This window comes from Diospyros lotus, unplaced genomic scaffold, assembly GCF_014633365.1.
Source record: "Diospyros lotus cultivar Yz01 unplaced genomic scaffold, ASM1463336v1 superscaf1, whole genome shotgun sequence".
Classification (NCBI taxonomy): Eukaryota; Viridiplantae; Streptophyta; class Magnoliopsida; order Ericales; family Ebenaceae; genus Diospyros; species Diospyros lotus.
This window is the reverse complement of record NW_026267104.1, coordinates 2,262,901-2,285,314: the sequence shown is the minus strand read 5'-3', so window position 1 is coordinate 2,285,314 and position 22,414 is coordinate 2,262,901. Positions and strand designations below refer to the sequence as shown.

The 22,414-nt window shown below is 37.4% G+C and overlaps 1 protein-coding gene across 5 annotated transcripts; it reads right to left on the bottom strand.

The window, feature by feature from the left end:
* Window positions 1–100: 100 nt before the first annotated feature.
* Window positions 101–20,479, bottom strand: LOC127792901 (nuclear transport factor 2-like). Of its 5 annotated transcripts, none has more exons than XR_008021229.1 (10): window positions 20,308–20,479; window positions 6,587–6,775; window positions 4,670–4,973; window positions 4,353–4,585; window positions 4,092–4,269; window positions 3,701–3,822; window positions 3,544–3,609; window positions 1,482–1,597; window positions 682–745; window positions 440–589 (listed from the first exon to the last, which is right to left on the bottom strand). XR_008021229.1 is itself a non-coding variant. In XM_052323552.1 (9 exons), the coding sequence occupies exons 2-9, from the start codon at window positions 6,773–6,775 to the stop codon at window positions 339–341; spliced, it is 1,407 nt and encodes a 468-aa protein (XP_052179512.1). In that variant the 5' UTR covers window positions 20,308–20,479; the 3' UTR covers window positions 101–338. The 5 variants fall into 5 exon arrangements, 3 of the variants coding, with proteins under 3 accessions (XP_052179512.1, XP_052179513.1, XP_052179514.1); XR_008021230.1 differs by having other exon boundaries at window positions 1,482–1,591; XM_052323552.1 differs by lacking the exon at window positions 1,482–1,597 and having other exon boundaries at window positions 101–589.
* Between the last annotated feature and the right edge of the window lie 1,935 nt (window positions 20,480–22,414).

Below are 22,414 nucleotides of genomic sequence, written 5' to 3'. Positions count from 1 at the left end.
TTTCACCAGGAACATGGGTGTTCAGCTTTCAATTTCCTCTGTATTTAGCATCAAATAATGGCAAGCAATGCAACTAAGTGAAGTACACAACAATGCGTCATGAGAATAAAGATGCACCAAACCACCTTTTCATGACATTTATGGACTAATTGATCGTTTCAATGCATAGACCAACTAACCAACTGGCGTATCCCCCTAACCCATTATCCCAATGATGAAAAATGGGGTTAACATAGCAAAAATATTAACACCTAACCTAGACACCGAAAAGAAAATGAAGAGGGGCGTCTCTCATTTTCTATAGGGATAGTGACTGGTAGATGATGATAGAACAGCTATCACCCAGAACCAGCAGCGCTCTTCGGTCCACCTTGACGATCAAATCTTCCAGTTCCATTCTGATCTACACGTTGATAACCCTCTCCACTGCGTCCACTTGGACCCCTAGGTCGACCTGAAAAATCGCCCTGGTTTCTAAATTCATTCCTGCTATAGCCCCTGCCACCACCAAAGTTGTTGCGACCCCTGAAACTGTCATTCCGGTATCCCCCCCTGCCTGATGGGTACCTTCCTCTTCCACTGGTGCCAACTGGAAAAAAAAGACAGCTCATTATGTGACCATTAAAGCCAACCGTTAATCATCATGAAAGCCCAGAACTTCTTAAAGTTCAAAAAACTTGCCTCGAGTGGTAGTCCTTTTCACCTCTACAGCAGCTTGGCGACCCCCAATCTCTATAGGCGAGGCCTGGAAACATTATTGATTATTTCACGTGATAAAAAATAGTTAGCGTGGCTGCTGACTTTCAACATTTATGAAAATAGAAACCAAAATATTGGCCAATGCCCAATGGTTTGATTAAATAAAGGGCTAAAGTATCACATGAAAAAATAAAAACAAGCAAACAGAAAGAGAGAAGGAAAAGTTAACAAAGCCACTTGATCAGTTTCTTGTCTTCGGTTCTGAGTTTGATTTTTATTTTTTCTTTCATGTTTAATTTCCATTTTTAGTTAAAAATTTGAAATTTTAACTTATTATTTGATTTCTTTTTCTTCTTTTTCCTCCTCTACACCACGTGGAGTATGGAGTCCAAGAATGCTGGGGGGAGAGAGAGAGAGAGAGAGGTGGTTGATGAGTTTGCGGCAGAGGTTGGCTAGCTAATTAACTGGTCATGGGGAAGGAGAGAGCCGTTCAAATATATGTAGGAAGGAGGGTAAGGGAAGAAAAATGAAAATGAGAAGAAAATTGTGAAAACAGCTTTTCGGTGTTTCCATTTTTTTTTTCAAAAGTTCTGACCCCCTTTTCTTGTTTTTGTTTTCAAAATTGTGAAAATGAAAACTGAATATTGGAAACAGAAGTGCAACCAAAAAGGCCCTAAGCAACCAGCTCTTTCACATGCTTGGAACATAATGCATCATGGTTATCAGAAAGTGATGGATATTCACAGAAAAGATAAACATCAATAAAACCTTAAGATGACTACCTAGAGAAAAGAAGAGCAGCTGCAGTTGAGTGCTGCTGCTGAATAATTTGAGCATGGATAAAAGCCTCAAAAGGGAACAAGTGGAAGGTGCACTTGACAACCCCCATTAACTGCATCTGAGAATGCTCAGTCAGCTACTAGAAGTCCATTAAGCGTATCAACATTCAAGTAGAAAGAACCTTACAAATGATTAAGTACTAAACATGCTCTACAAAAATAATTATGTATCAGATTAGAATGGATAAAACCAACATTCAAATTTTAATTCACAAGCTATTAATTCAGCACTAGTAGTTTTTATTACTAGTGAAGTATTCCTCCTTAACACTACCAGTCCCAAACTTGGAGAAGGGTAGTGTTAAGTAATCGACAACATAAAAATCGTCAGATCTTTGAACATGAATTCTAGATGAAGATCATAGGGTTAGAATGCATGTAGCCACCAACCATACTTAGTGGGATTAAGGCTCATGATGATGATGATCATCGTCACAAAAATCAACATTCTCATAACAATCAAACTGAAGAAGGCACCAAAGGACAACCTTCTGACTCAATGATTGAACTGGATTCTGCAACATCTTGTGTTATTTATAAAGGATAACTTCCTGATTCAATTATTGAAACACAAGCTACATCAAGGAGATACTGAGACTTTTCCAACTATAATCAGATTGCATCAAGGATCAGCATGGAGCCTGTCCTTGCTCTTGAGATAGATGAACTTGCAAAAGCACATCAAAGAAGTGTCTTGGTATATGCTATTTGTAGATGACATTGTATTAATGGTTGAGACAAAATAAGACGTGAATAATGAACTTGAAGTGTACATTCAAATACTGAATGTGGGAAATGTTAGTTCAGAAAAAATAGAAATGTGGAGATGTCATTGTAAGATTTATAGATCAAGTCCAACAGCCACCCACACTCCCCCCCACCCCACCCCCCCCCCCCCCCCCCCAAAAAAAAAAGAAATAGTTTGATATCTTGACTCAATCGTCAAAAAGAAAAGAAAATTACAGGAGATACTACCCATCAATCAAGGCAAGATGGTTAAACTAAAAAAAGTATGTACAACATTTATATGATTGTAAAATCCCTCTGAAGCTATAACGCAAATTTTATCAGATAGCTAGGAACATCTTTGTTATATGACTCAAAATGTTGGACAATTAAGAACCAATGCGTGTAAACTATGAGTGTAGTAGTGAAATTACGTGAAAATGTGGCCATTCAAAAAAAAAAAAAAAGATAAAATAAGAATTGAGATCATATATAATAAGTTGGAGGCATACAACCTCTTGAAGATATGATGTAGAGTCACAATTAAGATAATTTGGAAATATGAGGCTGACCCATAGACACATCTACGAGGCAATTGGATGAAATAGGGGGAGTTTTAGCAAAAGAATGATAGGAAGACCAAAAAATTTTTGGTGGGAAACCTTAATATAAGATATAACAACCTTACGGAGGCTCTGATAGTTATATAGATATGGCTACAGGTCTAGAATTCATGTAGCTAACCAAACAAAGTCGGATTAAAACTTGTGATTTTTTTGTATACTTTTCACAATATTTCTATTTCATTTTTGCATAATTTAAGCTTATTTTTTATACATTTTGAAGTACATACCATAGTCTATGAGATTACTCTTTATTTTCCTTGATGTAGGATCTTATGATCCCTGATCCGATCTAAAAGATTGCTCCATTGATTCCATCATAGATATTAATTTCAACAACAATGTTTCACCTCTTTCCAAGGACCTTTTTACTCATCAGCATTCTAATTTTGTTTCTCTATTTTCTTTCCTCCTTGATTGAGACTTGATTCTAATTTGGAAAACCATAGACAACTACATCACATGGAAATTCAGTTAAAACACACAAAAATAACTAACGTTCTCCATAAGTTCCATTAATTTGCAAATTGAAATGTATTAATGGAGATCTCATTTTCCAGAGTAGATGTTTCTTCTTGTTCTTAACCTATGCTGAGGCAGCATAGATTAAAGTTAGTATAACTCAAAATAAATAAGACAGAAGTATCCAGTTGTACCTTTATAGCAGCCTGCATGGAATTCAATGATTCAAACTCAACAAAGCCAAAACAAAATCCCTGATGCTGGTCACAGGATATAAAGATGAACCTGTAAATAATATATCGAGACAATGCCAAGTAAAAAAGACTACTGATGTTAACATATGAAACAGACCTTATTACTCCGGACTTGAATTCCCCCATGCTTAATAGGGCCAAATTTTTTGAACTCCTCATCAAGCTGTGCAGTCGTTGCGTTCAAAGGCAAATTCCGTATGTAAATGGAGTGGCCTTCAACTTTAAAGAGTACAAAGTTAAAACTAGAAAACCGATTCCAGATCTAGAAAAAGTAAGCACCAAAACCTGATTACCATACTAGAAATCATGTAGATATAACACACACCAAAATGCATAATAAAGAAAGACAGATCAGGTATGAAGAAAAAGCAAGCATAGGGGTCTTAAACAACAAATGCAACACAAATACTTATGAGAAAAGGGTCTTAAAGAAAAATAATTTTATCAAAACTAAATGGTTATCTTCCTGATAAAAAGGGGATCCATACCTTCTTCATGAGCATCAGTAGTTTCTGGAGCACTATCACCAGTAGTAACTGAAACTTCTAATTCAGGGGATATTTCAGCAGAAACCAGTGGCGGTTCATCATTTGCAGATGGCATGCTCACTCTACCGGTAGGAACATAGACTGGAGTAAAAGTTTTAGCAGCCTTAGTCGCCTTCACCTAGAAGAAATCCAGTCAAATAAACATAAAGAAAGTGTAATGTCATAAATGTAAAGCAAGTAACTTTTTGGCCATGAACTCACAATTGAAGCATATGATTTCTTGTCCTCATGAGCAGTAGAAGGATCTGAAATTATAATGGGAATAGTTTCATTCTGACTCGAGTTCATTGGGGGTTCATCAATAACCTCTTCTTCCAGAACTGACCCTTCCTCATGGTCTGAGGGATCACAAACTTCTGCACCATTATTCAGACCCTCAGACTCAAAGCTCATGCTGGGCTCAGGCTCAGGATGATCAGGAGCATTAATGGGCTCTGAATCAAAGAAAAAAGGCATCCCACATATTCATTATTGTGAAACTCCAATATTGTACATCAAGGAAGTAGGATTGAACTAACCTGGCTCTGATGGCATGGGGGCAACCAGAGCATCATCATTGATGTCATTAACTGCCGGGGGATTGATATCCAATGATTCATTTCCATCAACATACCTAAAAACATCATTAAGGACAAAATATCCTTTCTCTTGTGGAGCTAGGAAGAAAGTCTGTGCAAATTTCCTTTTCACATCGTCCTTCCCAGTCAAGCATCCAGTTACTAAAACAATCACTCCTTCCATGTAGGACCCCTGTGCATCAGCAGTTTTGATCTCTGCCTTGTAATTTCCATAACCCAATGATAGAATCTTGTCATTGATTGCCTGATCCAAGTCAATAACAGGATTTATTTAACAGTAACAGTGATTGATCTACAGTTAAAATTTTGGAAAAATTGATTGAATGCTATCAAGTATAAGCAGGTATAGCAGTTCACGTAACCCCATTAACACAGATCAACAATTACAAGGCACTTGGTAGTGAATGAATATGTGATCTGAGCAATTAATCAACCTCAAGCAACCAAAAAAGGGAGGGAGTATTGTTTATCAGCCAGTCTGGAGTAATGAAGCTTCCAAAATAAAACATTAAAAGTGAAAAATTACAGTTTAATTTCATCAATGCTCCCAGTAAACTGCACCGTATAAAAGTCCTTGTCAACTTGCTGAACTTTTTCAATAAAGCCGGGGCATCATTAAACATCTTTACTGTTATGTTCCAGTGAGCTGGTCACAGTAACACCCATGAACCAGCCTAATTCCAATTGCTTGGTTGTGGCTACCTGAAGCCCCTTTTTCCAATATAAGCAAAATTAGAAGGAAACTTAAACTGAGAAAAGAAACCACGAGGATGAGGGCAGCTCATATGCATGCCTAACCTCGTTATATCAGTAGTAGCTATTACACAGAAAGTGGTAAAGTGACATCGGAAGAGTGGATCCATGTAACCAAACACCAGAGTAGTTAGCAAATGGCTAAGTTGAGTTATGATGATATTACAAAAACTGGTCCTGCCAATGTGGCCAGGATGGACTTAGCCTGGACCTAACTTCAGTAATATTTGCAGTTGATAACTCTAGCTTCTACACCAAGCAAGAAGCCAGCAATAAGGTATTCATTAGTGAATGAATGTTTGAGGAACCAACAACCCCAACCTACCTAAAAAGAGTGGAAAAAAATTGCTCATTAGGCAGTCTAGAAATATGAACCTAATGATTGAAAAAATTCAAAGTAAAAGTTACAGTTCATTTCATATATGTTTCCACTATGGATATTAACTATCCGAAAGTGCCTATGAGCTTGCTGTTCTTCAAATAATAGCTGTGTTCTCTTGACAAATGTAGGTACTATTGGACATCCTAACTGTTATATTCTGGTGAGTATATCACATCCATGAACAAATGGGTTCGTTTTATAAAAGTTGCCAGGTCATGCCATCTATACTGAAATGTACTGGGTCATGACAAGATCAAGTGGGTAAGTTTCATAAAAATTACCCAGTAGTAGGCAGACATGAAAGGTGGTGTCTTGACCCATGATTGAATTGGCAGAGTACTATAAAGAACCTTTGGAAGATGTTGAATGTCCATTCACATTCAGAAGAATCGGAAGCTGAGCACTACTTTTAGTTAGATTTCGGATTATCATCATCACCTCTTACTTTCTTCTATTTTTATTCAAGTGAAATGTGCTTCCCATATGTTCTACAGTTTTCTTTTCCCTTGTAGGCTTAAGTCAAATTGATGGCAAACACTTATATGCCGCCACTTGGCTTCAAAAATCAAAATACAAAATAGAATGGCATAAAAGGGGAACCAAGTAGTAGATAAGGGGATCATTAAGAAGTATACTACTACTCTCCACTTGCACAAAGTAATAAAGTTGTCTACCATAAGATCCAGCAATGAACAAATAAGCTATATTCACACACGACTCACCTGCATGGTTGTCACTGAAGTCATTCCACCATTAGAGTCTGGCCGGCTTACCACACTTTTATCTTGGTAAAATTTATAAACAAGTTCTGGCGATATGTGAAGAATGTGGTAATACTGGTCAACAAAGGCATTACAGACAAATTGGGCACTGGGTAAAGGAGCAGCAGAATTTGCTGCCTGTGCTGCCATCTGCATGAGTTCAAACATCAGCATAGAAGGCAAAGACACATTGTATTAGAGAGAATAAAAATACGCCTAAAAGAGAACTTGAGCAAGCAATCAAACAACCTCCATCTCCACCTCCCCCCTACACCCCCACCCCTTATGTTTGTGTGTGCAATTGCTTGCACAAGATAGAAACATAGATACAAGAAGCAATTTTTCAAGAATCCTAGTAGGCTGATAAATTACAACAAATAGTAGGATAGTAAAGAGTATGACAAGATTCCAACTGCCCACCTAATATATGGAATCATGGATTTCCAGCTAGAGAAACCCATACATCGCACATATTATATCCCTAAATAATTTGTCTTTGCATTTGTATTTGTATTCTTGTACAGTGTTGAGAAGTGATAATCACGCATTTACATTCAGTTGGCTATATGAACATGTTAAGATTTCAATTGCTGGACACTTTGAACTTCATTTATCACGGGGTTAGCCTGGTATCTGTTATTATGAAATTTGTACATCTTCCTGGAGTGCCAAACATGTGGTCATAGTCTACTCTCTACAACTATCAACAAGGATCAAAAACCAATTGTCACTGCCCTTAGCAGAAACAATAGAGTTTCCCTTGATTCGGTGAGATTCAAGGGATCGTAACAGGGAAAATTAGAGATAGCAAAATAAGAACAGAGAGAAAAGAGTGAGAAGAGAGAGAGTGTAGAGGGAGAGAAATTGAGTTGTTTTATATTTGATTTTGCATAACCTCTCTCTCAAAGTAGGGAGGGTAAATGTGCTCGCTTGGCATGGGTGCGGATGCAACAGATCATCCCCCTTACCAGTGGTTACAACAACTTCTTTTATCCTTTGTTATGGCCTCACATGTGGCCCTCCTACGTTAATAGAATTGACAACTAGAAATTAAGTACATTAATTGAAATAAAGGAATTATAGCATAACAAGGAAACAAAATAAAGATTGAACATTAAGGCAAAAAATTTAAAATAGCCATAGACATGACAATTTCCCCTCCCTTAGAAACATTTCTTGTCCTCAAGAAATGCTAAGAAGACTCACAGCCCTTGGAAAACACTAGAGTAGGCTCAATAGATACTCCCAGGTGTTGCTCTTGGTGTCCCCATGCTCCCATTTCACCAATACTTGGATGAGGGGAATCCTCTGATTGTATACAACTCTCTTGTCCATAATAGCTTCTGGCTCCATCTGGCTATCCTTCACCTTAGGTAGTGTAGGTAGAGCTGGGTTGACCTCTTTGAAAGGGACATATGGAAAACCGGATGTATGTGGGTGCCTTCGGGTAATTGGAACCGGTAAGCCACCTTGCCTATTTTTTCTATTATGATGAACGAACCAAAATACTTGGGACTTAACTTGGACACTGGTCCCTGACTGATTGTCTTCAAATGTGGATACCTTAGCCTTAGATACACTTTTTCTCCCACCTCCAATTCTTGGTCACTTCTCTTCTTGTCTGCGTATTGCTTCATTCGATTCCGGGCGGAGGCCAACTCCTATTTTAATTGTTGCAAAACTACCCTCTTTTGTTGTAGGTATTCTTCCACTAACATTGTTGTAGTATGCCCTTCTACAGTAGGTAACAGTGGGGGTTTGTATCCATACAGTGCCTCAAATAGGGACATTTTTAGGGATGTGTGGTAAGTAGAATTATACCGCCATTGTGCCAAGGCTAACCACCTATGCCAATTCTTGGGCTGCTAGATATACATGCACCTTAGGTAGATTTCTAGCACTTGGTTAACCATCTCAATTTGCCAATCCATTTGGGGGTGATAGGCTGTTGACATGTTGAGCTTAATTCCCATAGATCCCATAAGCTCCTGCCAAAAATGACTTATAAACACTTTGTTGCGGTCTGATACAATGGTTCCCGGCACCCCATGCTGTGACACTACCTTGTCCATAAATACCCTAGCTACCTCCTTGGTTGTGTAAGGGTGAACCAACCCTTTAAACTGAGCAAACTTTGTGAACCTGTCCACCACAACCATAATACTATCATTCCCTTCTGACATGGGTAGTCCTTCAATAAAATCTATGGTCACACTAATCCAAGCTTGGTTAGGTACTGGTAGGGGCTGTAGGAGACTAGGGTAAGCCACATTTGTTAATGTAGGTGCTCTAAACCCAATCAGATTAGGCATATTGTACATTGACAATTGCAATCATATTTATTGTTGAATAAAGAGTTATTCAATTTCACAAGAAGTCGTTCTATTAGTTTCTTGTTATTATTGTAATGATCGGGTGAAACTAGATAGAAGTCCATATAATATTTACTGTGATTAATCTATAAATAAGTGAGATAATGCATCACAATTTGTAGACATCATTAAATGTCCTAAGTCGTAGCAATATCAAGAATGGACATTGACAATTGCGGTAAGACTTGTATGTGCTATGTTTTTACTATCTGATAACATTGGGAGTCTCATACCCATAGGCAAGGGGATGCCTAGACAAGTACATAGATGACTAATGTTGGAGAACGTGTCACTAGACATCACTCACCATGAGAATTCATTTTGTTTATATGTTGATAGAATTCTCATATGAGATGGGTGTAACTAATCCTTAGACTTGAGGTTGTCACGGTCATCTCATAAAAAGACCAGTATGTTTTGACATTGTTACGATGGGCTTAGACAAAGGCTGCACATGGACGATCGTTAGGCATATCGTGAGGCTTATGGAGATGGGTGCATAACAAAGATGAGTCTCATCTATCTCTTGATAGAGGATGATATATCTAAGACGCCTTCGGTGGATATTCACTTTAAATCCATGGTGACGCAGCGTGTAGCGCGAGTGTGAAGAAAACACACCAAAATAAACCCTTAAAAGAGCAAACTTCAATGGCCGAACCTTGACTTTCAAGAAGACGTAAAAACAAGACTGTTTTGCTAAGAAAATCCAAAAAGGTTGCTGAAATTTGCATTGAGAAAACTTGATTACAAACTCTAGATTTTAGGTATATTTATAGTGTTTGGCTAATCCAAATCCATCTAATATTTGTAAATAAAATTTAACTAGAATCCTAATAGAAATAAATCCTAAGTAAAATTCAACTAGAATCCTAATAAAAATAAAACCCTAATCAAACATAAAATATAATCCTAAATTAAGTAGAAACATGAAGTAGAATCCTAAAACTTATGAAGTATTAAAATATTGTTCTACGGCTACTGTTCTGGCGATACTGTTCCGGAGTGGTCGGGTCTTGATTAGTGATCGCATCATTCACCTCCACTTGAGAAAAAATTCGGTCTCGAATTTTGATCCGGGTAGGACAAATCCATGTCTGGCAAGTACAAAGAAAGATTAGCCACATTGAATGTTTGAAAATACCCATATGATTAGGCAAATCCACAACATAAGCATCATCATTGATCTTCTTTGTAATCTTGTAAGGACCATACTTCTTTAGCTTGAGTTTGTTCTGCTTTTGTGCTAGAATCCGTTCCTTCTTCAAAAACATCATAACTTCATCTTCAACCTCAAATACCTTGTGCTTCCTATGCTTGTCAGTTGTTGCCTTTTTATTTGTGCAATTTTTGCTTGACATCTTCCTGAATCGCTTGAACTTTTCTGCTAAGGGAACATGAGCAAAGACATTCCTTCCTCTCTTAGCCCTATCTCCGTTGGCATGGGTCCAACCATCACCTTGTTTGTTGCCATTTACCTCCATTGTATTATTACTGTTAGATTGAGGACGTTGAATATTCCATCTTGAGTGCTTTTCTAATCTGGTAAATTTTATCACAGGTTCTTCTCCTTTCATCAACTTTCTTGATTTTGATTCCTCAACAGCTTCCGAATTCATCTGTAGATTTTTCTTACTTGGAGAAGTATTCTTTTGCAACTGTTTCGAATAGAGGCTTATTCCATCCATGACTACCAACAATCACTCCATCACTTAAAATATTGATGATTGAATCCTCCTTTGGTCTAAGCACTTGATCAGCTATAGCAGCAGCTGCTACATCATTCTTAGTTGCAGAATCTAATTTCATATTAATATCAAAAGCAGTTGCACTACCCGAGTTAACTAGCCTGGGAGATCCAACACCCCTATCTACAAAAAGACCCCTGTGACCATCTTGCTTTTGTAATCGCAAAGATGAATATGTTCGTATTGCCTTCGATTCAACCATATTAGAGCCTGAATAAACTGTAGAAGGATCTGCTACCATGGCCTCCATCTTCTTTACAGTCGCAAATCGATCAGAAGAAACACCACCATCCTTGGATTGCGAAATAATGCTTGAACCCTTGGGATTGGGAAATACCCCAGTATGAGTCGACAACCTTGGAGTTTCTATCATGTTAGTAGCATAAATCAGACCTGAGTTTGCAAACGTTAAGATTGCTGGGATAACATAATGTTTGAGATTAAGATCCAAACTCATCGAAAAACCATTCTTTAGCTTATACTCATCATTTCCCCAATAGTTGTGTTGTTGTGCATTCCTCCTAACCCATCTACCACTAGGGTTGGTTATCATACGACCAAGATCATCCTCATCGTCGCTATCATCCATCATTGGTCTTTTAGGATTAACGAGGACAAGATTAATGGCTTGTCTTTCCGGTTTAACATAACCGGCTTGATTCACACCATTAGTCCAGTTTTGATTATCCTTAACTCATTGCAAAACTCTCAATTGATTGCAGATTCGCTCTAATTGTTGTTGCATTGTACGAGTTATTTCCCATTGTTTTTTGATTGCTCTCCAAACCGCGGGCAACCCCCGATCACCGTCACGAGACTGGTAGCTACCGTTATCTTCAAGATTAGCCATCTGATTGGTTAACGAACCGCTATGATACCACCTGACGCAACATGTAGCGCGAGTGTTAAGAAAACACACCAAAATAAACCCTTGAAAGAGCAAACTTCAATGGCCAAACCTTGCCTTTCAAGAAGACGCAAAAACAAGACTGTTTTGCTAAGAAAACCCAAATAGATTGCTGAAATTTGTATTGAGAAAACTTGATTACAAACTCTAGATTCTAGGTATATTTATAGTGTTTGGCTAATCCAAATCCATCTAATATTTGTACATAAAATTCAACAAGAATCCTAATAGAAATAAATCCTAAGTAAAATTCAACTAGAATCCTAATAAAAATAAAACCCTAATCAAACATGAAATAGAATCTTAAATCAAATAGAAACATGACGTAGAATCCTAAAACTTATGAAGTATTAAAATACTGTTCTGACACTATTGTTCTGGCAATATTGTTTTGGAGTGGTCGGGTCGGCCTTGGGCCGGGTCTTGATTAGTGATCGCATCAAATGGTCATGGTGAAAGAGATCAATAAGGAGTTATTGATTAACTTTCTATTGAGTGAAGATATTCGGAAAACCAAAGAAAACTCACGTGATCATAATCAAGCAACACATTGCCAGACTTGAGATCACAGAAGATACATTGATGAGAGAATCGAATTACAAGGTAACCATATTCGTGAAAAGTTGTTTGTGGATTATGAATCATTCTAAATAATTAGGTAAATATGACGTTTTGTTAGAGGTCAATCTTGTCTTATATGTTCAAACCGACACATTACTAACATATTCAGAAGCCTAACGAATCATACACAAAAGGTACGGTCCCTGACTTAAACCACATAGTAGACGTATGGTTAAGTGGGACACTTCGGCAAGAAGTTGTGCTGTCGTAGATTCTCACAAAAAAAGAACAAATAAATGTAATGACATCGATTTGACAAGGGTTCGTAAAAAAAAAAATAATTTCCTAAAATGGCAATTGATTAAATTAGAAAGGAGTTTCTAATTTAATAATTTCCTATATTTGTTGAAATGATAAATAGGAAATAAAATAAAATATATTTAGGCTTAAATTAATATTTGGACTAAATTGGATTTAGTCCAAATATTTTATTTAAACTTATAATTGGATTTGGACCATTTAATTAACTTCTTAGTTGAACTAAGATAAATGGGTTGACCCATATCTATTAGGGTTTAGGAAACCCTAGGAGGCCTTGCTCCTCTATAAATACCCTTTTAAGAGTTGCCCAAATTGATGAAGGGTTTTGTTGTTTTTTAAGAGTTGAAAATTGTCATTCACTCTCTCCCGTTTCCTTCGACATCAAATCAAAACGAGGCTCTTTCTGTCCATATACAAGCCACGAAAAAGAGAGGGAGCTAGCACTCTCATTCCACTCTTCTCGTCAACGGACGCGTGCAACGTATCACGAGTTAGAGGCCGAACACTTGTACGGCTTGGATACGCAAACAACTCGAAAATCTAAAGATTATATTTATTTTATTTTGTATATCAAGAGTGGATGATGTTATAATAAAATTAAAAGACCAAATCTTACAAAGAAAAGACCATTTTCGATATTTGGGATCAGTGATTCAAAAAGATGGAGAAATCCACGAGGATGTCGCACATAGAATTAAGGCAGGTTGGCTAAAATGGAGAAATGCATCGGGGGTGTTATGTGATGGTAAAATCCCATTAAAATTGAAAGGAAAATTTTATAGGACAGCTATAAGACCAGTCTTGCTGTATGGCTCAGAATGTTGGGCAGTCAAATACCAGCATGAGCAAAAGACGAGTGTAGCGGAGATGAGGATGTTAAGATAGATGTGCGGACATACAAGAAAGGATAAAATTAGAAATGAAGTTATTCGTAATAAGGTCGGAGTAGTGCCAATCGAGGAGAAGATGAGAGAGACTAGACTAAGATGGTTTGGTCATGTGAGAAGGAGACTAAGAGACGCTCCTGTGAGAAGAGTTGATGAAATGGAACAATTAGTCACAAAAAGAGGCAGAGGTAGACCCAAGAAGACTTTGGGAGAGACATTAAAATTTGATATGAAATATATGGATCTAAATGAGGATATGACAAAAGACAGAAATACATGGAAGTCTAGAATTCATGTAGCCGACCCCACATAGTGAAATAAAGGCTGGATATGTTGTTGTTGTTGTTGTTTTGTATATGAATGTTTTGATTTCGACGTTAATCCAATCGTCGGAATCGGGACAAAGTTCAAAATTTTTGAACTACGTTACTTGCTCCGTAGCGATCTTTCTTTATTTTCAACATTCTCATGCTTACACCTCTTGCATATGTCACATACTGGCAAGGGCTGTAGGAGACCGGGATAAGCCACATTCTCATGCTTACACCTCTTGCATATGTCACATGCTAACATGAAGTTCTTTACATCCGTTTTCATCTTGGGCCAATAGAATAATTGTTTAACCCTGAGGCAGGTGTTTTGGATACCCGAATGTTCCCCCACTGGTGACTAATGCAAGGACTGTAAGATTTTTTGCTTAAGGTCCCCTTTACCTCCTATGACAATCTTGCCCTTGAACCTCAACATCCTCTCTATTAGAGTGTAACCTCCAGCCCCATTAGACTCCACCACTAGGCTTTCCAATAACTCCCTTATCTGTTCATCATTGGCATAGCTAATAGCTATCAATAATTTCCTGACACCACAGTAGTAATGGTTGCCACACTACCTTCCTCTTGGCACCTTGATAGTGCATCGGCAACTACATTTTCCTTGCCTTGCCAATATCATATTTAATAATCAAGTCCCATCAACCTGGCCATACCCTTTTTTTGCAACTGAGTTTGTAACTTCTGTTATAGTAAAAACTTTAGACTTTCATGATCTGTTTTAATGATAAATCTACCTCCTTCTAAATAATGTCGCCACTTCTCCACAGCCATTAACACTGTTAGGAATTCTTTCTCATAGATGGTCAACCCCAAGTGCCTTGTACTTAAGGCTTGGCTCAAGAATGTCAGTGGCCTCCCTTTTTGCACTAGGATTGCCCCTATGCCTACCCCACACGCGTCAATCTCCAATACAAAGGGTTCACTAAAGTTTGGCAATCCTAAAGTTAGCACTGTACTCATTGCTTCCTTAAGCTTTTGAAAAGCTTCTTAGGCCTCTTTACCCCATTTGAAGTTTCCCTTCTTCAAGAGATCAGTTAGTGGCTTGCTTATAACCCCATACCCCTTAACAAATCTCCTATAATAGCCGGTTAGGCCAAGGAACCCCCTCAAAGCCTTCAATGTTGTGGGTTTGGGCTAAATGACCATGGCTTCCATTTCCTTGGGTTTGCCCTAACCCCATCTCCTAATATTAAGTGACCCAAATATTCCACCTAATCTTGACCAAATGAACACTTAAACCTTTTGATGAAAAGTTGGGTTAGATCTGAGGACCTCTAAGGTGGTTCTCAAGTGGGTTAAATGTTGATCCAGGGTTGGGTTATAAACAAGAATGTCATCGAAGAATACTAGTATGAACTTTCTCAAATAAGGCTCAAATATTTGGTTCATAAGAAAGTGGTTGGGGCATTGGTGAGTCCAAAGGGCATCACCAAAAATTCAAAATGTCTATAATGGGTTCTAAAAGTAGTTTTATGGACACCTTCGGTTTTTATTTGATTTGATGATAGCTTGATCTAAGGTCTAGCTTGGGAAAAATAGTGGCATTATTTAGCTCATTCATTAGGTCTTCTACAAAGGGTATAGAAAATTTGTCTTTTATAATTAGGGCGTTTAGTTATCAATAATCCACACAGAAATGCCAGGAACCATCCTTATTTTTTTCTAGAAGGACTGGTGAGGCAAAAAGGCTATGGCTGGGTTTTATGAAGGATTGGTTGAACATCTTTTTCACCATTCTTTCAATTTCTGTTTTCTGAGTGGGAGAATATCGGTAGGCCTTGATGTTCACGGGTTCAGAATTGGGCTTAAGGTTGATAGAATGTTATGATTAGGAGCTCTTTTGACAACTCAATCAATGTTTCCTAATGCCAATTCTCTCAACTCTTCACCCGAAATCATTCCAATACAACAGAAATAATAAACAGAAAACAAGAACAAAATTTAAATGAAAGAAAAACATAAAAGATCAAACCACAAACAAAAGACAACAGTTTATCCTGATTCGGAATGCTTGAAAGCAACCCTATATCCAGCCTTGAAATCACCTCGAGAACAGCCTTTATTTTATTCAGAAACCGATCAGTACAACAGCATGATTGATCACTCTCTTCCCTCTCTATCCTACTCGAATACAATCTTCTTGGAGATTACAAAGAACTTTCTTGGACACAAGTCTTTCAAATCACACATTGCATTCGAACATAGAGAATGAGAGTGAAATCTAATGCACACACACCCCATGCCCTCTATTTATAATAGTGGGCGGATATCCTAATGAAAACTTTTAAATATAGTTTAACCCCCCAACTATAACTAATTACAGATTAGGATATAAACTTCTATTTAATTCTTCATTGGACCTAAAAATGCACTACTTTCACCGATCTTCTTATCCTATACTCTAGACAACTTTTAACATAGAATGGTCTAGGTTTCGAATGGGAGGTAGGGTGTCAGGCTCAACAAATAAGTCATCAAATTCCACCAGCAATTTATCAATAAGGTAATTAGAGTGGACCTGGCCAATATTCCCTTGTCAGTTGTTGATTGACTAGTTCCCCAAACATCATCTTCTTGGGACCCTCTTCCACTGCCACAATCGAAAACAATTAAGTCAGCTTGCTCCATTTGCTTTTAATGACTCTATGCAGCCTCTTCCCTATTATTATCTTACATATACCAATTTCTCTTCCCCCTTTTAGTGTCATCCTTTTCTTTCCTTTTTAGAAGGACACTTCTATCCGATTAAAGTCAAAACTTATGGGACTTATCCCCTTCATCTAGTCAACCCCTAGGACCACGTCACATCCTCCCAATTGTAGTAGCATGAGATTTGCTTCAGATTCCTCTCATTGCATCTCCCAATTGAATCCGTGGTAAGCCGAATTACTCAATACCTTTCCCCCATTAGCTACTGTCACACTCAGGGGTTGAGCGTCCGAGAGTGGACACTTCAATCTTCTAGCAGTGTCTTCATCAAAGAAGTTGTGAGTGCTTCCACTATCTATCAAAATCATTAAGCTCTTGTCCTTCACATGTTCCTCTACTTTGATTATGATTATTTTGTTGTTGGTCACCCCTTTCAACACATGGAGTGAAATTTCTCCGTTGTCTTCATCTCCAGACTCCTCGCACTCCTCAGTTCCTTCTCCTCCTTCTTCCACTCCTTCCCTTGTGTCTCCCTGAATTTGGCACCTACATTGATGCCCCGGGAAATACTTATCCCCACATCTAAAACACAAGCTGGGCTACCTCATCTGATCATTGAATTTCCCACTTGAGTGGGGTACCCACGACTGCCTAGCTCTGGTGTTGCCCCCTACCCAATCACAGTTGAATTCCTTCCCTCCTTGATGGGAGGTTCCTATTGTCATAGCCTTATTTTGCTACCTCTGCTTCTTCATCAAAGCTTCAACTACCATCTCTTATAGGCTAGCACTCTCCACTACCTATTCAACTGTTCGAGGTTTAATCATCTTAACCATAGGCCTTAGGTCATCACTTAAGCCATTCAAGAAGCTGGACATGAAATAGGCCTTAGAGAGATGAGGGTCCTGGCTGCTCACGAGAGATCGAAACTCCTCAAATCTCTTTAAGTAGGTTTTCAATTCTCCCACCGGCCTTAGTTTATTAAACTCTTCAACAATATTTGACATACTTCTTTCCCCGAACCTCTCGCATAGTTTCTCAACAAATTCTCCCTAGGTGGGATGATCCCTCACACTAGTCCACCCTTGGTACCAAGCATCTACTACGTCATCAAAATAGGCAGCCGCTAAGGATACTCTTCTCCCTTATGGTATGCCATACCATTCGAACATCCTCTCACACTTCCTTATCCACCAGCGTGGGTTATCTCCTTCGAAGACAGGGATCTCCAACCGAGGCATGGGAAACCCCAGCTGTTAATGATGGCCCTGCTCTCCACGGCCCCTATCTGGCAATGTTTCTACCTCCTCATCCTATCCCCCTCCAATGTCGGAAGTTTCAAGCCTACGATTTGTTCTATTGTTTCATAAGAGAGACTCTGTTCTATCTGTAGGAGGAAATTTAGGGGCCATACTCATCGAGTTTTGGCGTGTGAACATCAACATGAATTGTTGAAGTTGTGTTCCTAACTCCTCCCTCATTTGCGCCATCTCCTCCCGCATTTGTACTAGTGTTCCATCCAACCTTCTTTCCAACCTCCCCATGGAGCCTTCCATCTTATGGTCGATTGCCAAGATCGCCTCATGGTTACGTCCATTCCCCAGCTCCAGCTAATCGGCTCGCTTCTAGAATTCGAACATGGAAGAGCTGACTTGCTATAGCTGGGATTCCATGTTCTTCATGCGGGTTCATTCCGCTATGAACTTCCAATAATCTTTGGTCGGAATCGAGCACACTGATACCAAATTGTCACTGCACTTAGCAGAAACAATAGAGTTTCCCTTGATTCGATGAGATTCAAGGGATCGTAACAAGGAAAATTAGAGAGAGCAAAGAAAGAACAGAGAGAAAATAGTGAGACAAGAGAGAGTGTAAAGGGAGAGAAATTGAGTTGTTCTGTATTTGATTTTGCATTACCTCTCCCACAAAGTAGGGAGGGTAAATATACGCGCTCAGCATGGGTGCGGATGCAACAAATCATCCCCCTCACCAACGGTTACAAGAACTTCTTTTGTCATTTTCTATGGCCTCACACGTGGCTCTTCTACGCTAACAAAATTGACAACTGGAAATTAAGTACAGCAATTGAAATAAATGAATTACAGCATAACAAGGAAACAAAATAAAGACTGGACATTAAGGCAAAAAATTTAAAATAGCCATAGCCACAACACCAATTCCCTGAGTTTTCTTAGGGAATAGAAGCAAAAGAGAAGTATCCAATTCGCGTAGGATTGATCAAGGGTACCAGTATTACCAGTGAACTCACATCTTGAAATTAGTTTCCTGCCCCTGAAACTTTAGATATTTACAAATGACAGCTCCGGAGGACTTCTGGCCACCACCAACAGGCCCTCCTGATGGTGATATACACTAATATGCACTCATATCGACAAGAAACTGCTTCACTTCTCTTTCTCCTATGATGTTTGAGTTTTGTCTCTACTTTTAAGGGTTTTAAGGGTCTAATAAACACAGTGACATAAGGCATATGAGCCCCATGCCTTTGCATCTGTCATGCCTTTTAGATGAAGCAACTCAATGTTGAAAAGGCACACAGAATTCACACCTTTGACAACAATTTTTGTGATCATTGATCAAAAGATGGGATTAATTATTGTTGATAGTCTTTTAAAACATTTTGCAGACAGTCTTTCTATTCTAATTCAGCATTTGAGATTCTCCTAAACCCTAAATTCATATAATAGTTCCAGCATTGATCTTACACTGTTTTTTAGCCCAAATTCTACACTTATTTTTGTTGTTTTGCATCTCTCACTCTATCAAAAATACAGTTATACACTCTTTACAGCTTCATACATCAACAAATCCACAGACTAAGTAATGCTAGAACACAGCACTCACCCTCACAGAAAGCTAACAACAACAGATAAAAAGTTTGCTCTTGAATCCATGCAATTAGGCTCAACTCAACTCAAGGTTCTCTTATTTCTCCCAAACCAAATAACACACGGAAAACAAGAAGAACTTATTACCAAGCCTCTTCTGCTTCCCCATGTAACGCCACCAACAATACAAGCTCTCAAGTATAACATTCTGGTCTAAAAATGGCCAAAAATGAGAGTCTATATCTCTCAAATTAGGGGCATACTAGAGAAGAGAGGAGTCACTATCCTGCTAGAAAATCCAGTACCAAGACCATAAATTTTCATTTTGCCATTTCAAGTTATTCTTAAACTTAAAGATCGTTCATTGTGCCAGGCTTAATCAAGAGCGAACCCACAAGTATACAACTAACATTCATAATAAGACAATCTATATTAAGAAAATAAATAAACGCACAATAAATCCAAGTAGCATTATAAGATAACTCAGTACATAAACCTAGACTAAACTGTATGGGCACAAACAAAGAAACAAAAAAATAACCCTCCTGCATCAAGGGTGACAGGCTAGTAAAACAGGCTATGATTATGAGTTCGACTCTTGAACTCTCCCCCTTTGTGTACTTATAGAGGCAAACCCGGTTATGGTACGATATGATCCTTGGTTGGGGATACACCCATTTTTAATTAAGGGAAAAAAAAAAAAAAAAAAAGAACAATAATGCATAACCCTCCTAAGTTAATAAATCGCAACAATGAAAATCCTGAACCAATTGACTGCAAAAACAAAACTAGGGTTCCAATCAACAGTACAAGCAAAACCCACAAAACCCCAAATCATACAACTCGCTGATCTGGTCCACACACCGCCAGTGGAACCATCAACGTGATCCCGAAATTCAGAAGATGCGAGGAAAAAGGAGAAGCCAAAAAGCAGCTTAACCGAGGGTAACTGATTTCGACACATAGTTTAAAGAGAAAATCTATACATACATCGATGCGATGAAGCAAACATAGCGATGCAAATGACAATTTGGAGGCGCAGATAGTGAGGAATACCTGTTAGCGAGTGATTTCCGAGAGACAGGAAGTGATTCCACGCAGAGAGAGAGAGAGAGAGAGAGAGAGAGAGAGACGAGGTAAAGCGATCTGCGAGGTGGGAAAGAGAACGCAGCGTGAGAGCGAAGAGACAGGACAAGAGCAGAGATTCGCAGGCCTGATGCTTGAACTCGGGCACAAGTGCCACTGATCTTGAGAGTGGAGGGCAAATTGGGAAAAACAAAATACTTCTGGGCACCGTATTTTTTACGTTTCGTTTATTTATATTTTATATTAACAAATTATATTAAATTTTAAAATCATTTTTTATTTTTATTTTTTTATAAAAATATAAAATGGGCATGGGATGTGTCATTTTCACAAATTTCATTGTATTGATTAGCCATTTTTTATCAATCCAATTTGATCCAATATTTGAATATCGTCCCATCAACACTCGCCTCTCATTTCAATTATTAATTGATTAACTAATTTTTAAGAAAAATGCTATTGGTACACCTTTGTGTACACCTTAAGCTACACAAAGGTGTATCAATGACAAAAATATCCCTCTGAGGCGCATGGAGAGGCGCAGGGTATTTTTGTCATTGATACACCTTGTGTAGCCCAAGATGTACAAAAATGATGTACATGTAACATGACTCAATTTTTAAAGAATAACAAATTATTTCAAAATATTATTATTTTTATTTGAGTGTCATGTAGAAAAACTCAAGTAAATGACTATCAAATACGAAAGACAGACATATAAATTGTCATCGAGCTTAAAAAATTATTTTTTTAAATAAAATTTTGACGTTATATAAACTAAATCAGCTGCAAAAGTTCAATTTTAGAATCATTTAAACAAAATCAATGAAAATTTATTCTCGAGACTTAATTTATTATTTCAATTGATGAAAGAAGGATGTATTCACAAATTCAAAATTAGACTCATGCCAACTAAGATATTTAATTACGTTTATTATTATATTTGTCAGAATAAATAATTACTTAGTTTATTTAAAATTGAGTATGTAGATAATTATTTTTTGATCCAAATTTATTCAAAACCTGCTCAACTTGTAACAACAAATTTCAATCTCTCGATATATCATTATATAATAAAATCTACTCGATACAGAAAATAAAACAAAATAATTATGTGTAACAAATGACTTATTTGTCTCTTAGATTTTTTTGTTTATATACAAATATATTGGAGAATGTTACAACCATATATATCCAGTGAACAAATCTCAACTAATTGATTAATTTAAATCATTGGAGATTTGACATCAAATTTCATTGAATTCAGTTTTTAAGTCAAGTCCTGTACTTGTATCTAAATTTATATCTTAATCTAAGTATTTGAAAATTCGGGTTACTTTTAAAAAATTTCAAGGAGGGGCATGAATTGAATATGTGACAACTTTCATTTTTACATTCTTAAGTGTTTGAAAATTGAATCATTTAATATTAAAAATAAAAACTATCTACCTTTCAAAATAAATAATTAAAAATGGGGCTAAAATTAATTAGTTATTTTATGGGTGAAACCTTAAATGTAAGTATAATAACTAAACATAGCTTACTATTAGTACTAATAATTGGTTGTTGTAAAATTACCTGCAATATTTTAATAATTATTTAAAATAAAAAGAATAATTTCACTAAAAATATGACTATAAATATAAACAATAAAAAAATTAAAATATAAATAAATGGTTTCACTTAATAAAATAAAACCCATTTTCTATGGGCCTCCATAGAAAAATTTCAATCTTCTCCTATCTAATGAAAGCCCATGGAAGGGTTTATGGGGGTGGAATATGGGCCCTGAGATTTAGCATGAGTAGTGGGCCTATGAGCCCATCTTCATGATGTTGTTGGTAGAAGTTGCTGGCAAGCAACATTGGTTCCAAACATAAAAAACAAAACATTGGGTTTATTTATTAGAATACTATAGGGTGACTCGTGTTAAAAATATAAAGGTGATGATTGATAGTAAGTGTTTAGATTTTAATTTTTAAAATAAAATAAGCTTTTATGTGTTGGTAAGGTGATTTCAGAAATTAATTATGGTGAGTTTAAATTTTTTTCGATAGTGTTATACGCTATTTTCGCA